General features: G+C 53.6%; 1 protein-coding gene across 1 annotated transcript; it reads right to left on the reverse strand.

Moving 5' to 3' along the window:
• Positions 1-684: 684 nt before the first annotated feature.
• On the reverse strand, positions 685-15,320 carry Arpc1b (actin related protein 2/3 complex subunit 1B). Its single transcript, XM_006982667.4, has 10 exons — positions 15,215-15,320; positions 7,729-7,805; positions 6,772-6,876; positions 6,025-6,247; positions 4,705-4,812; positions 3,556-3,762; positions 3,387-3,462; positions 1,955-2,160; positions 1,209-1,299; positions 685-1,009 (listed from the first exon to the last, which is right to left on the reverse strand). Exons 2-10 carry the CDS (start codon positions 7,790-7,792, stop codon positions 971-973), a joined length of 1,119 nt encoding a protein of 372 aa, XP_006982729.1. The 5' UTR covers positions 7,793-7,805; positions 15,215-15,320; the 3' UTR covers positions 685-970.
• Positions 15,321-15,736: the final 416 nt, after the last annotated feature.

Genomic DNA, 15,736 nt, shown 5'->3' on the forward strand with positions numbered 1-15,736 from the left:
TTTAACAATGCCTTCTTGCTGGTTCTAGGACTGAGTAGTAAAAAGGTAGTTTATCTCTTGAGCTGAAAGACCAGCCTGGTCTACAGAGTGAGATCCAGGACAGCCAGGGTTACACAGAGAAACCCTGTCTCAAAAAGAAAAAAAAAAATGTTTATAACATTTGGGGATGAGTGTCAGGGTTCCTGCTTGAGGCCCCCAGCACCAAACCAAAGTGTACTGCTTGGGTTGGAGGGAGAGTGTGATTGGGGATTGTTGGGGTCCTTTTACACATCTGAAGGCCTGACTGTCACAGAAACTGAGACCTGGGCTGAGTAATAGAAGCTTGTGTGCCTTGGTGCCATCTGCTAGAGTGATTTGTCTTACAGAAGGATGGTTTTCATCCTTGATGGAATTTTGTCAGCTCAGATGCTGTGTAAAAAAGGTAACCCAAAACATGTGACAAAAGGCCGTAGGCTAAAATAGAAATAGGGGATTGTACAAAAACCAATGAACATTTACCAGAATTCAGCTGCCCACATCAGAGTGAGAAATGAGAGATTTCCACCATGGTCCAGAGCAGTGTGTACCCCGTTTGTGTTGGAATCACACCACTTAATCATAGTTGGAAGAGAAGGTCCCCTGTACTGAAGGTCAGTTTTGTTTCCAGCAGCCCACACAGCAACTAGCTTCTCTGAGACACAGGCAGGCCTGTCCGCAGATGGCATTTATTACCCCATTTTCTGAAGCGATTCATGACCAGCATTGTGCTTAGGGGCTTTTTCATCTTTCTTTCTTTTTTAAGCAGTAAGTGAAAGCATTTCTTTAAAAGGCACATATTCTTTAAATAGGTAGGAAAGTTCCCACCTGTCTCCTCCCTTCTTGGGGAGCAGCCCCTTACTTGCACCCTAGAAGCATTCAGCAAAGCAGCCCTTGGCCTCCCCAGCGCCCTTCCCTCTTTCCCAGCATCTGGGTGAGGGTGGCACTCCACAGCTCATTTGATCTTCAGGTCCTTCAAGGCTGACTCCAAGCTCTGCAAGTAGAGAATGGACAGGCTGGTTCTCCGCTGTCCTGTAGACACCCCACACCCATCTCAGCCCCAGCACAAAAGAGGGCGGAGTTTGAATCCCAACAGAAAGGCATGCACACCCAAAGGTCAGGAGATGATCCCCATCCCAGGCCCCAGGGCAGCTAAGAAAAGGGGGGGGGGGAGGTTGCGGGGGCAGCTTCACCTTCACATCCCAGATGCTCATGCCACCATCCATGCCTGTAGTGCAGAACTGCGAGCACTTGGCCTTGCCCCCGCTGAGCACCGAGATTTGACTGTAAGGAGATTGGGTTTAGAGGCCAAGCTTGCTGGCCATGAGCTCCCAGACCCATTCCCATGAAAAATACCAAGATGAGGTAGGACCAGCCAGGGAACAAGGCTTGGAGGAACAGTGTGTCAGGTGAGGGAAACAGTCCTGGCCAGAGAACAAGACCCTTGAAGCCTAGGCAAGGACAGGCCTGAGTGTATGGGGAATGCAGAGTGCCACTAGTGTGCTGAGCTGGAGGGGGGTGGTGAGGGGAGGGCTAGAAATGGGTAAGGGAGGATACTGTGCCTGGTAGTGAACAACCTTGGAAGCTAGCTTGGATGTTGGCTTAAAGACCTCCCAAGGCAGAATGCCTGCTTCCTAGTATGTTTCAGGGTGGACCCCTGTGGCTGGTAGCATTGGGGTTTTGGAGGGTCTCCCACACTTGAATCTAGCAAGAGACCCACTCCCAAGAAGCCCACCAGTCACTCTCCTGCATCCTAGAGGCCCCGCCATGCCTTAGGCATGCCCCAGTCCAGGCTGACTGCTAAGTTCCTACTATTTGAGTATGGCCTGGAAGTCGGCCTGCTTCCTCTAGTCCCCCTCTAGCACCATGCCATTTCACGCCCCTCCCTCGGCTCCCACCCCAGCCCTCTGAAGTGGGTCTTGGTTGTTTGCAGAAGCACCTGACACTGTTCTTGTGCAGTGAGTCTAGGCCGGCGCCTGTGGCTGCACCACCCTCAGAGCTGGCCTTCTTGTCGAGGTTCTGGAAGCGTTCTCGGGCTGTCAGGCCACGCTGGGAGCTCTGCTTGGGCACATCCAGCCGACCACCAAAGCTCAATGTCCCCGCAGAACTGTCATAGGTAAACAGCACGGGGAAGCAGTCGTGGCCCTGAGGAGGGACAGGAGGGACACTGAAGCATCATCTGAGGTAGGGACTCTAAAATGGAAACTGAGGCTTGAGGTGAGACTGGAGATGAGGGCATCTGGCAGCTACTGAGGGCTATCAGGAGACAGATGCCCCAGCAGGGGGATACACCAGGACCCAGAGAGAGGGACTTCAGCCTCAGAGGTATCAAGTAGGCACAGATAAGAAGGCTGCCCTCCCCCCCACCATGCAAGGCCAGCATCTACTTGATATGTGTCTGGGACCCTTTCCTCGAGCAGACCTCCATCCCAGCTGGGTGATCCGTCAGGGAGAAAATAAGCCGCCATATTAATGGAATAGTGGATAGACGAGACAGTAGCTTTTTTGGGACACTGGGTGACTCTGAGTCCATTCCCACAGGCCTGCCTCTAAAAAATCTGGTGGGTGTGCATGTGTGTGCATGGGCAGGTGCCATGGGTGCATGTTGAGGTCAGAGGGCAACCTGTGAGAGTTGGCTCTCTCCTTTCACCATGTGGGACCCAGGAATTGAACTCAGAGTCATCAGGGTGAACAGCAAGTGCTTTTACCCCCAGAGTGACTTCACAGGCCTCAGTTAGGTATGGCCTTGTCATCTGCACTGGTCATTGTAAGCAAAGATGTTAGGGCACAATTCTAGAACGACTCTTCTACACTCAAGACAGCTGGGGAAGCACTGGAAATGAAGCCTCCCCAGAGTCCCCTCCCCCACAACACCTACACTGGATAGACGTGCAAGCAAAAACGTGTGTAATCCCAGGTATTCAAGAAGCTGAGGCAGGAGGATTATAAATTGGAGGTTGGCCTGGGTTACAGAATGAATTAAAGGAGAACTCAGAGGGAAAAGGGAAGACTAGCCTAGGCCACACAGTGAGACCCTGTCAAAAATACCCTGTGTCGTGCCATACACAGCTGGGAAATTTTGTTACTACAGCATACCCAAACTGTTATGCATAAAAGCACAACAAAAAGCAGGAGAGGAGCTGGGCAGTGGTGGCGCACGCCTTTAATCCCAGCACTTGGGAGGCAGAACCAGGCGGATCTCTGAGTTCAAGGCCAGCCTAGTCTACAGAGGGAGATCCAGGACAGGCACTAAAACTACACAGAAAAACCCTGTCTCAAAAACCAAAAAAAAAAAGCAGGAGGAGGGAGGAAGGGCTGAGTGAAAAGACTACGTACTGGCCCCTGCCTTTGCATCCCCAAAGGCCACTTACCGCTGCCACTAGACTGTTTTCTGTGATGAAGGTGATGGCCAGGAGTGGCAAGGTTTCAGAGGCCAGGGTTGCAACGCTGAAAGAGAAAGTGCGTCAGCCATGCTGTCGCCCGCTCCTGCTCTGGGCTTCAGTTGTAGCCGCCCGCCCCACAGCCTGTTCCCAAACTCACGCCATCTTCTTGTCAGCGTCCACCAGGCACACTGTGCTGTCGTGGCTGACCCAAGCCACTCGGCTCCCACTGGCCGAGAAGCAGACTCCATGCACCCAGCCACAACTGCTGCTCGACTCGAACATCAGCTCCCCAAAGGGCATCTTGGAGCCCCACGGTGTAGGGGCTGGCCGCTCCTCCACCTCCTTGATATAGGCAGAGAAGATCCTGTAGAAGAAAACGGGCCTGAGAAGCGGATCCTCCCCCAAGTCAGCCAAACGCGCTGAGCCTGTGGGCCAGGATGGGAGGCCTCCTGGTTCAGAGTCTTGTGGCCTGGAACCCAAGGGACCCTAACCTTAAAGCTGTCCATAACTTCGTGGCTCCAGGGGGTGTCCTAGTTCCTGCCAGGCTTGACATGGACAGCCAGTGGCTAGAACAGCTCTTGTGCTCCAATTCTGCCCTCTCCTCTTGGCCCCACAACACTATCCCCACACACATTCAACTCCTCCTGACCCACCTGTTTCACACCTCTAATAGAGGACCGTAAGTTTGAGGATAGCCTGGGGTATACAGCAAGACAGTCTCATGAAAACAAAAGTGGGTAGGACCAACCTACCTAGCAACCCAAAGCCTTGTGGGACACCACACTCTGGGCCCAGGATTAAGAAAGGGGGCCTTTGGTGCCTATAGTTTCCCATGTGGGAATTCAGACACTTGGGGAAGGGGCAATGTCTGCCTAGAGCTGGGAGGAATTTGAGCTCACTGGCCAAGAGAGGTTTCTAGGTCCAGAAGTGGAAAATAACAGAGTGAGTTTTGTTGAGGTCATCAGTCATTCAAACCTTAGTAGGAATAAGTACACAGCATTCATTCTTCAGTAGAAATCAGGACAGCTGTAGTGGGGGAGGCAGGGGAGGAGGACTTGGGGAGACCTTGCTGACATTCAGAGATGGCAAAGGACACATCTTGCTAAGATTCCGTCCTGGGGTGCTAGCAGGCCATGGTGATCATGTGCAGAGCAAACCCTGTCTGATGCCCCAGGGATCCCAGGTCACTTTGCTGGTAGCGAATCAGGAGTTGGTTTGGAAGGAGGGGCTTGGGGTTCTTCCCCCACCCTCCAGTCTCTGCTATTGGTTGGCTAGGGTCCCCCTCTCAGGTGGATGGCCAGCTCACCTGCACTTGAAGTCACAGGAGCCTGCAGCCAGGAGCACGTTGTTGGGGTGCCAGTCGAGGCTGAGGACAGTGGAGCGGATGGGCTTTTTGATGTGCTTGCACACCCACCTACACACATGGGTGGAAAAGGCAGGCAGGTGGGTAATGTGGACAGCAGTGTCCTGGGGGACAGTCAACCGATGACAGACACTTGAGTGACCACTCCAGGCAGCGATGTCCTGGGTTCCTTCTGAGGTGAGAACTTGTCACCACCAACCACATAAGATCACATGGTTCTAAATGGCTAGGGTAGAATTTGAATTGTTTTCTAGACTCAAAACTGTCCTTGTCTTCCAACACTGGCTGGGACAGGCCATCTGGTGCACACAAATACTAAAGAATCGAATTCAAGGGTAACCTTAGCTACATAGCAAGATCCTGTCCAAAAAAAAAAAAAAAAACTAGGGCTGGCAATGTGGTTCGGCAGCAGAGCTCTTATCTAGTATGCAGGAGACCCTAGGTTCAGTTCCCTAGGGCTGGAGATGTAGTTCAACTGGTGGAGTGTTTGCCCAGCATTCACGAAGCCTTATGTTCCATCCCTATCCCTGCAGACACCAGGCATGGTGGTACACACCTGTCATCCCAGCACTAAGGCAGAGGCAGGAGGATCATAAGTTCAAGGTCACCTTGGCTATACACTGAGCTTGAAGCCACCCTGGGCTGCATTTAGACCCTGTCTTTTTTGTTTGTTTTGGTTTTTCTTTTTTTCTTTTCTTTTTTTTTTTTGGTTTTTCGAGACAGGGTTTCTCTGTGGAGCTTTGCGCCTTTCCTGGAGCTCACTTGGTAGCCCAGGCTGGCCTCAAACTCACAGAGATCCGCCTGGCTCTGCCTCCCAAGTGCTGGGATTAAAGGCGTGTGCCACCATCGCCTAGCTAGACGCTGTCTTTTAAAAAGTGTGGCTGGGTGTTTGTCAGTGGCTCCTGGAGTATGATACCTCAGAGACAAGTGGGTGGCAGGCCCAGTCCACAGTGCTGCCAGGAAGCTGGTGGCTGTGTGCACACAGGGCTTGTGTAGTGTCCCCAGAAGTAGCAGTGGCATGGTCTATGTCTCTGGTATGTCAGAGCTGTGGGACCACAATAAAGAGGACTCACTGCCTCACCAGCAAGGCTCAGAAGACAGATTTCCCTGGAATCATGGGAGCAAGAGTCTCCTCATTTCATTTGCTGTGGTCTGGGACACTCTGATCTTGCATCCTGTAAGTCTGCAGTCCTGGGCTCCACCAACACCCCTACCCCCACGCTGCATACCCCCCCCCTTCTCTGACCCCAACCAAGCACCCACCAGTCATTCTCCTGTTCAAAATAACAGATGGAGATGACCCGGGAGCCACTGCCCACGGCGAACTTGTTCTCATTGGGGGCCCAGCGCACACAGCGGGCAGCTCGGTTGATCCGCAGGATGACCAGTGTAGGCTTCCACGTGCGGCCCTTCAGCGTCCACACATAGGCATTGCGGTCTGTGCCGCAGGTCACAATGCGGTTACTCTCAGGGGCCCAGTCGATGCCTGCAGGGTTGGGTCAGAGGACACAGGCTAAAGCCACCAAAGCTACAGCGGCCACACCTAGATGTTTAACTGTGGTGCCCAGTGCCTTGCTCACACTAACAAGTACTCTATAACTGAGCCAAGCCTCTAGACCCTCACTGGGCAATTTTAGGCAGGTGCTCTACTGCTGAGCCACATCCCCAACCACTCACTGGCATCCCCTGCCCCTAACAGACACTCCTAAGTGTCAATAATAATGTACAACAACGTAATCTTTTTACCACCTAAGCCAACTGGACTTTTAATTTTAAAAATTCATTTTGTGTTTGTGTATACTAGTTTGTAGAGGTCAGAGGACAACTTTCAGGAAGTGGTTCTCTTCCTCTGTGTGGGTCCTGGGGATGGACCTCAAGTAAGTTCCTTTATCAGCTGAGCCATCTTTATGGTCCCGAAACCAGTTTGAACATGTTTTCACATGGTGAGTGGACAGCCCCACCCCGGCCTGCTGTCCCTCGGCCCCTCTCTCGAGGGCGGTCCTGACCCACCTGTCACCTGCCCGTTGTGCTCCTTAAGCTCATGGACCTTGTTCCACTTGGCTCCGCTCTTCTCATAGATGTGCACCTCGTGGTTGTTGGGGCAGATGGCGATCTCTGTGGGAGGGAGGCAGCAGCATGGGTGCCCGCCCTTCCCACCTCTGCTCCCCCTCAGGTGCTCTTCAAGAGCCAGGCTGTCCTGTCTGAAACCTCTCATGTCCTGCTGGGCCACCCCAGGCCTGTCCCCATCACCCTGAATTTTCCCACAGCAATCCTCAGCCCAGCCCACAGCTCTGGCAGAAGCCATTACTGCCCTATCCCCAAGACCGTCATCCTGGCCTGGGGCCTTCCTACCCACGCCTTTAAGTTTTTTACATTTGTTTATTTTGTGCACGTGTGTGCGTATGGGAGTGCCACAGCATGTGAGTGAGTGGAAGTCAGAGGTAGAGTGATGAGTTCTTTCTTTCCAATATGTGGGTCCTGGAGACCAAACTCACCGGGCTTGGTAAGCAATGCCGAGCCATCTCCCTGGCCCATTTTGTTGGATTTTGGAGATAAGGTCTGGCTGTGTAGCTCAGGCTGGCCTCAAACATATACTCTCCCTGCCTCAGCCTCCTCAGTTTGGGGTGGCAGGTGTGCACTACCATGCCCTGTCCTTCGTGTTTCTCATGGTAACTCCACCACCCACCAGACTGTTCGGGAGGCCCAGGCTGTTCACCTCCATCCGCCCAACATGCCAACGTCTCTTTCTACCCTCCTGGCCACCCAACATGCCAACGTCTCTTTCTACCCTCCTGGCCTCCCCGCTCGCTCTTGGGTTCTTCATCCGTCTCCCAGGAGCAAGCACTTGCCTTAAGTACAGAGACTCAAAGTATGGGGTCTGGCTGCACCCCTGTTTCACTGCCCTGTCACCCCAATGTCCCAACTAGTACCAGTTCAGCAGGCCACCTTGCAGAAGTCAGCACTCACGTGTACGGTCCTTGTTCCAGGCATGGCAGCTGATGGGTTCCACGAGGAAGCTGTGGTAGGCCATAGTCACTTGTCTCCTGGACCCAGGGGAGGGGACAGAATGCAGGTCAGCTGTGCCCTGTCTTGACAGGGAAGCAGCGTGGGTCACCCTAGTCTCCTGACTGGCCAAGCATGTTACAACCTCTCCTTGAGCCCAAGAGTCCCTCATCCCAAAAAAGCGGGTGTCACAGATGTCCTGGGCTCTAGAGAACAAAAGGTGGGTAGAACAGAGCTTGGGACTGCAGGCAATACACTATGTGAGTGGGGACTGGGACCCTGAGCCACACAGGCCTGTCACTTATCACCTGTGCCTCAGTTTCTTCATAGTGTAGACAGACACACACACACACACACGCATCATGAAAATTAAACAGTCCCATAATCCACTTCAAACAGAGCCCACCTGTCAGTGGTCCTCCCTTCCGAGCCCCGTGGGTGGAACAAAGGCCAGGCGAGTAAGACAGCTCACATTCTAGAGCTGGTCGCAGCAGAGCCTCGGCTGGGCTCCCACCGCCTCCCCACCAGCCCTGCCTCTGCTCCCCTGGCTGGCCTCCCCCAGGGCATGCATTCCCCATGCTTCTCCCACACTCTGCCAGATGTCCCTTCCTGGCCACCACTGTCCACATTTTCACGTCTCTGAGATCTTCTCTGTTGTCCCTCCATTCTCCCCCACCAAGACACCCATCCAAAAATATCACGGAAAGTCACTTCCCCAAACCCCATTCTGCCCAACCCCTTCCCTCAGCTCCCCAGTCATGAGGTTTCCAGAGTGGGGAGGCATCATGGCACTGTTTGCCAGCCACATGACCCAAAGCACATCACCTGCTGTTCCTGAACCTCATTTCCTCATCCACACAATGCAACAGTAACCCTGCCCACCCCGCCTGAGGTGTGGAGAGCAGAGTGAGATGCCAAGGCTGGGCCTGATAGCACATGCCTGGAATTCCAGCCACGGGAAGAGTAAGTCAGGGTGGTCATGAGTTCAAAGCCACCCTGGGCTACCCAGACCTTGTCTCAGGAAACCAACAGGGCTGGGGATGTCGCTCAGTTGGCAGAGTGCTGGCCTAGCTAGCGTTCATGAGGACCACATAAACTGGGTGTGGTGGCACAAGCCTAAGAGGCAGAGGCAGGAGAATAATGGTTAAATTCACAGTCATCCTCAGCACATACTGAATTCCAGGCTAGTCTGGGCTACAAGCACTGCTGTCTCGTAACAACAACAAAAAGATACAGCACGGCTGGTAGGTGATCGGGAAGTGGTCCATCGGTCTAGACGGATGTTTTCAGTGGGTAAGGGCACTGCCACCAAACCTGATGACCTGAGTTCAATCCCCGGGACCCATGTGATGGAAGGAAGAACCGACTTCCTCGGGTTGTTCTGTAACCTCCACATGCATGCGTGGCACAAGCATGAAGAAACAGATAGTTCTTTAAAGACACGTTAAAGGAGCCAGCTGACAAGCTATGCTTTTGTTCCACAATATACGTGATGCCCAGCCTCAATTTCCTCATTGAAACATGCTCTCCTTAGCCCTACAAGCTAACCCTGAGCTACATCGGCATACTCCTGCCTCAGGCCCCTGCACTAGCTGTTCCCTGAGCCTATAATGCTCTTCACTCAGACACCGACACACACACACACACACACACACACACACACACACACCTCGGGCCTACATCCTTTGCCATTTCATTCTGAGTTCGGTTACATCATGGTCCTTCCACTGAGCACTCACTGATAAACCCTGCCCATGGCGGCCCCACTCTGCTAACCTGGTGAAAACCTCTTGCTTACTGGTGCAACAGGGACACTTAGACGACAGTTCCTGGGTGGCACAGGGACATTTAGACAGTTCCTGGGTGGCACAGGAAACATCTGCCGCAGAAACCAGGACTGTATCTGGCTCCCACGCCCAGAATGGTGACCTAGTGGACTCTCAGAAAACCTTTGCTCAGCAAGCGGGTGTGTGCACACCTGGCTAGATGGATGCACACCATCCTAGATGGATGTATTCGAGCTTTGCACACAGGGGCCAGGTGTCACTGCAGATGGAGAACTGCCTGTCTGCCTCCTCGGCACTGGCATGACGTGTGTGCGCGCCACCACACCTAGCCATTTTTTCCCTTTTCTGGTTTTTCGAGACAGAATTTCTTTGTGTAGCCTTGGTTGTCCTGGGCTGGCTTCAAACTCACAGAGATCCCCCTGCCTCTGTCTCCTGAGTGCGGGGGATTAAAGGCGTGCGCCACCATGCCCTGCTGTCTTTTGTTGTTGGCTTTAATTATGTGGAGGTGGAAGGACACAAGTGGTGCGAAACCCAAAATGGCCAGAAGAGGGCGCCTGGTTCCCTGGAACTGGAGTCCCAGGCGGCCGTGGGCCGCCCTACCTGGTTCTGTACCGATGAGCCATCTCTCCCACACCACACCCAGCTTTTTCACATGGGCTCTGGGGATCAAACTCAGGTCCTCATGCTTGCAAGCACACTTGGCATACATGGTCTTCCTTTTACAGATCAAGACATAGCAGCCTTCCCTAGCTCCCAGATCCAGGAAGAGCTAGGCTAAGGGGAGGGACCCGGGAGAACAACCTTGAAGCCCTCACCTTAGCCTGCAGGCTAGATGGGAATTCCCCTGAGCACTTGTGGGTGGGTCTCCCAGCCAGGGCCACCACAGCCAACAGTCCTCCTGCCTTCCCCTAGAAGAGGCTGGCCAAACTAGGATTCTGACCTGGCTAGTGATTTATATAAACCCTCGCTGATGATCTTCCCTTTAAAAAAACAGATCGGACAGCATGGTCTACTGAGCAAGTCCCAGGACAGCCAAGGCTGCACAGAAAAACCCTGTCTCAAGAAACAATCAGCAGAGGAAACCTGTGGTCAGCCTAATCCATAAAATACATCAGCATAGCAGGGCTAAGCCAGAAGCCACTCCAAAGTCCAGCTGAGCTCTGGCTGGTCCCTAACTGCAGTGGAAGTTGATGCCCATCCTTCCCCATGGGAGTAAGAAGGGCAGGGCTGTAGCCTGCCTTCCCAGTATCGGCCCCATCACTCTCCATGGGCCGACACTGCCCTCAGCAGCAGGCTCCGTGTGTCCTAGAGGGTAATTTAAGACAACTGGGGGAGCCCTGGCCCCCATTTCCTGGAACCTGAAGGTTGTGTGGAGGAGCAGTAAAAGCTGCTAATGCTAACCATAGGCATAGGGTGACCGAGTAAATGACAGTGTCCACTGGTTGGGCACAGGAGAGCCAGAAACAAATGGTGAAAGGGAAGACTCACTTCCCTCTTCTTACAGCTTCTGAAAGCAACCAAACTGGCAAGACCCCAGACCTACAGCAGGGGTGGAGGAGGGAGTGTCACCCACTGCCTGCCATCCTCCTGGTGTAAAAAGGACCTAAAGCTGCATCTGGTGACCCATGCACACCTTTAAAACCCAGCACTCGTGACAGAGGCAGGGTCTCTGTTTGTTTCAAGGCCCGCCTGGTCTACACAGTATGTTCCAGGCAAGCCAGGGCTATACAGAGAGATCCTGTTGGGGGGGAGGAGAGAAAAAAAAAAAGGACACAGAAAAATTCGACCAAGAGTGGGGTGTGGTGATACAAGCCGTAATCGTGGCACTCGAGGCTGAGGAGGGAGGGTTTTTACTTACTTACTTTGGTGCTGCTGGGGATGAGATCCAGGCCTGTGCACTCTGTTGCTGAGTTAGACCCTGAGCCCTCTCATCCATCTGTCAAAGGAGGTGGGCAGGGAGGGGCTGAGACTGCTCCTGCTCTATTATTGCCCTGGAAACTGGGAGAGTCTGGGGGAGTGTGGATTAAACTTCCTGTCTGGCTCCAAGCCATCTCCTGCCAGCACAGGACCAGGTCTCTGTTCTCCCAGGAGCACTGCCCACACAGGGCTACTCCCTGCTAGCAGACCCAGCGCTGGCTAGGGCAAGGGAGGCATCCTGAGGAAGGTTCTGTTTCGCTCTGAATCCCTGCCAGTGGCACTCAGTAGTGCTTTGGGTCTCCAAGGTGAGTTGTTTTTATCCTGAAGATGCCCAAGAACATGAACTGGGGTCTTGACAAGACCTTAAGTTTCTGAGACGTGCATTTTTCATTTATTTTTGTTGGTTTTTGTTTTATTTTGTTTTGTTTTTGTTTTCTGAGACAAAGTTTCTCTGTGTAGCCCTGGCTGTCCTGGAACTCACTCTATAGACCAGGCTGGCCTCAAACTCAGAGATCTGCCTGGCTCCACCTCCCAAATCCTGGGATTAAAGGTTATGTGCCACTATTGAGCTAGACATAAATTCTTGAACTGTGCTTGGTGGCACACACCAGTAATCCCTTGCACTCTAGAGACTAAGGTAGGAGGATTGTGAATTTGAGGTCAGCTTCAGGTACATACGAAAACTGATTTTTTTCCCCCTTCACAGTATTGGGGTGGAACCCAAAGTCTTGTGCATTCTAGGTAAGTGTTCTAACTGGGAGCCACACCCTAGTCCCTCACTGGGGGATTCTAGGCAGGTGCTCTACCACTGAGCCACACCCAGGCCCTTCACTGGGGAATTCTAGGCAGGTGCTCTACCACTGAGCCACACCCCTAGCCCTCCAGGAATATATTTTGACCATTAATGAATGAATGACTTCTACTTTCTTTTTGCTCTGTCTTGAAGGATGGTGAGGCAGAGAACGCGCCCTGTTGCCTCACCGCAATACATCAACAACTGGGGGGCAGGGCGGGGTGGCGGGGGAGCGGGCTAGGAACAAATGGTCACAAAAATCAGAAGCCTTTACCCTAGGACATCTCCTGTGGCTGGAGAGGACTGATGCAACTGCCCTCCTAAGCCAGCCAGCCAGAGCCTCAGGCTGCTGTGCAGCCAAGTGCGGGGTTAAAACTCGCCAACAGGGTGTGGTACCACACAGAGATGCCTGCACTTAGGAGGCTGAGGCTGGAGGATCATGAGTTTGAAGCCAGCTTGGGCTTCACAGTGAGAACCTGTCTCAAATAAATAAGTAAACAGAGGCTGGCAAGATGTCTCAGCAGGTAAAAGTGCTTGCTGCCCAGCCTGATGACCTGAGTTTGATCCCCTGGACCCACACAGTAAAGGAATCAACTCCTGTAACTCATCCTGACTCCCCCTACACACACACACACACACACACACACACACACACACACACACACACACACAGAAATGCAGTAATAAATAAATAAAATACTCTAGCTCTCTCCATCCTGGCTGGGTATCCTCCATCCCACAGACACAGTCTATTGGTCCTTCCTTGCTCACTTGGCTTTTCTTGGCTCTGTTTCCTTGAATCCAGTTTGGCTGAATTTGAGACTTAAACCAAGCAGGAGTTGCCTACAGCAAGGACCTTGGCTCCACAGGCAATCCAGGAAGTCCCCGCCCAGCTCAGGCCTCGCTCAGAGCAGCCAGCAGCAGTTTTTTTTCTTTTTTATGGTGCTAAGCCTTACTCAACTTCCTGTTGTGGGTAGGAGCCTGGGTGGTGTGAGCAGCCCTCGAAACCCCGATTCCTCCTTCTCTAGGCTTCTCTTGAAGTATTACTGAACTAGGCAAAGCCAAATCCAGCAACACAGATTAAAATAATTTTAAAATACTGTAAAACACCAGTTCAAATAATCAAAACAAAACTCATCCAAAACCCATAAAACTCAGTGCTGGCAGGACTGTGGAGAGATCCTCAGTTGTTCATTTGTTGTGTGTGTTTGAAGGGCCGTGTGCTAACTAACTCCAACAAGAGCAAACAGAACATGGGACTGGAGAGAAGATGCTGTGATTAAGAACACTTGCTGCTCTCGCAGAGAACCTGGGTTCAGCTCTAGTAGCTCACAGCCACCAATACTCAGCTCCAGGGGAATCTGACATTTTTCTGCCATCCTAGGGAGGGAGAGAGAATGCTCGCGAGAGAGAACACACAAGAACGAACACACACACACACACACACACACACACACACACACACACACACACACGCCAGTGACAGAGTGGAAAAACCCACATACCACTTAGGGGGCTGGAGGGTGTGGCTCATTAGTAGAGCACTTGTTTAACAAGCGTGAGGCCCTGGGACCAAGACAAAACACTCTAATCCATACTGAGGTTATTTATTTTTTAAAATGATACAAATGTGTGCTCACCTTTAATCTCAGCACTGGGGGAAGCAGAGGTAAGCTGATCTGTAAGAGCGTGAGGCCAGCCTGGTCTACATAATGAGACCCTGTCTAAAAAAAAAAAAAAAAAACCCAACCAAACAAAAAACCCAAAGCAAAAAACAGAACTTTCATTCACACAGAACTTTGCCTTACACTCTTGCGTGCGTGTCCGTGGATGTCAGGGGACAACCTCGGCTATCTTATCCCACCCCAATCGGGGCACTAGGATTACAGACATACTTCCAGTTTCTCGTAGATGCTGGAGATTCGAACTCAGGTCTTCATGCTTGCACGGCCAGTGTTTTTATGCACTGCGCCATCTCCCAGCCCCACACATTCTCTTACAATCCAAGTCTGTAAATCTGTTTCTTTTTCATTTTGCACGTGAAGAAGTTTAACTTCCCTCAAAGTCACCCGGCAGGGCTGCAGTTTGGGACCCCACCATCCTACCACCACCACGCAAGGCAAGGTTCAACCCGGGTGCAGAAATGAGGTCGGCAGCAGCAGGCAGGCAGGCACACTGCCAAGTGTGTTGGCCACATCTGGCCGCTAAGCCTCCGGATCTGGAAGGTCCCCATTTTCCAGTCAAGGCAAGTTGAGCTCCACAGCGACTGGGTGGCTCACCCGTGTCACCGGCCACGCCGCCCCAGGCTGGAGCTGCCTCGGGGAACAACTCTAAGACCAGCACCTGGGCTGACTCCCAGTTTGGGGAATCCTGGGGGCCCGATCGGACCTTCCCAGTCCCGAGTGGCTGGCTGGGCTTCTCTCGCGCTGCCGGGGTCCGCTCGCCCCGCACCGCACTGGGTGAGACCCAGAAACCTGAATCCCTGAATCCCGGCGGGGTGGGCACGGTCACTGGGGGATGAGGCGGGGCGGGGGCGCCAGCTCATTTCCCGGTCGCAACAACCCGGAAGGCTGCGGACCAAGGGGGAAGTGACTGGGCGTGGGGCCCTGCACCCGAAGTAACGGGGCGACACCGGGCGCGGTGATCGAAAAGCGGGACCAGAAAAGCGGAGAAAGGGCGCGAGGGCTGGGGCTGTGCCGCCTTGATGGCGTCGAGTGCGCGGGGAATTTCTGCGGTTCCTCCCACCGCGCCCCGCATCTCCAGAACGCCGCCCCCCAAGAGTTCCTCTTCAGTCGCACCCTCGCCGGGAGCCCCATCAGGCCCCCGTGCACACGGCCCTCCAATCCCCTCTCACCCCCACCCCCCTCACCGTCGAACATAGCTTCAAGTCCCCGGACTTCTAGGTGGCCTCATATCCCCCACACACACCACGCGACCACCCCACGCCGCTCACCTCGGGGCGCCCCGGCCGCGGACTCTGGACAGTCGACGCGCCGAACCGGCTCTGAGACCCGCGCAGCGCCGCAGCCACTTCCTCGTGGGCGGGGGGCGGGGCCTCCGGGCACAGCCCCGCAGGGACCGGGGGCGGGACCCGGGCGGCTGTGGCCAGATCCCAGGGCCCGCCCACCCCCGGAGGTACGGAGCCGCCCGGACCTCGGTAAAGTCCAGCTCAGCTTAAGATTCGCTTGGAGAGCGCACGTTGTCTCTCCGAACTACTTTCTGCGTGGGGAAACTGAGGCTGGGAGAGAGGGGGAGCCGGAGCTCGGGCCACAAAGAGTGCAGAGGCTTTGAGACCACAGGCAGGCACCCCGGAACTCAGTGACCCCTGCGGACCTCTGGCCCTCGCGCTCTGGGAGCCACTCCAGGCACCCAATTGCAGACCTTGGCGGTAGGCGCCCCCCCACCCCAGATCCTCAGTGTACCAAAGGAGGCACTGCCACTCCAGGTGACTTCTTGCGTCTGTCGTCCCACACAC

The sequence above is a fragment of the Peromyscus maniculatus genome, chromosome 23 (genome assembly GCF_049852395.1).
Source record: "Peromyscus maniculatus bairdii isolate BWxNUB_F1_BW_parent chromosome 23, HU_Pman_BW_mat_3.1, whole genome shotgun sequence".
NCBI classification, from domain to species: Eukaryota; Metazoa; Chordata; class Mammalia; order Rodentia; family Cricetidae; genus Peromyscus; species Peromyscus maniculatus.

Coding starts and splice junctions, on each gene's coding strand:
- Arpc1b (XM_006982667.4), bottom strand. CDS start 7,792: ATGGCCTACCACAGCTTCCTCGTGGAACCCATCAGCTGCCATGCCTGG. Junction 1,300..1,954: donor CTGCACAAGAACAGTGTCAG/GTGCTTCTGCAA, acceptor ATCTCCTTACAG/TCAAATCTCGGTGCTCAGCG. Junction 1,010..1,208: donor TGAGCATCTGGGATGTGAAG/GTGAAGCTGCCC, acceptor CTCTACTTGCAG/AGCTTGGAGTCAGCCTTGAA.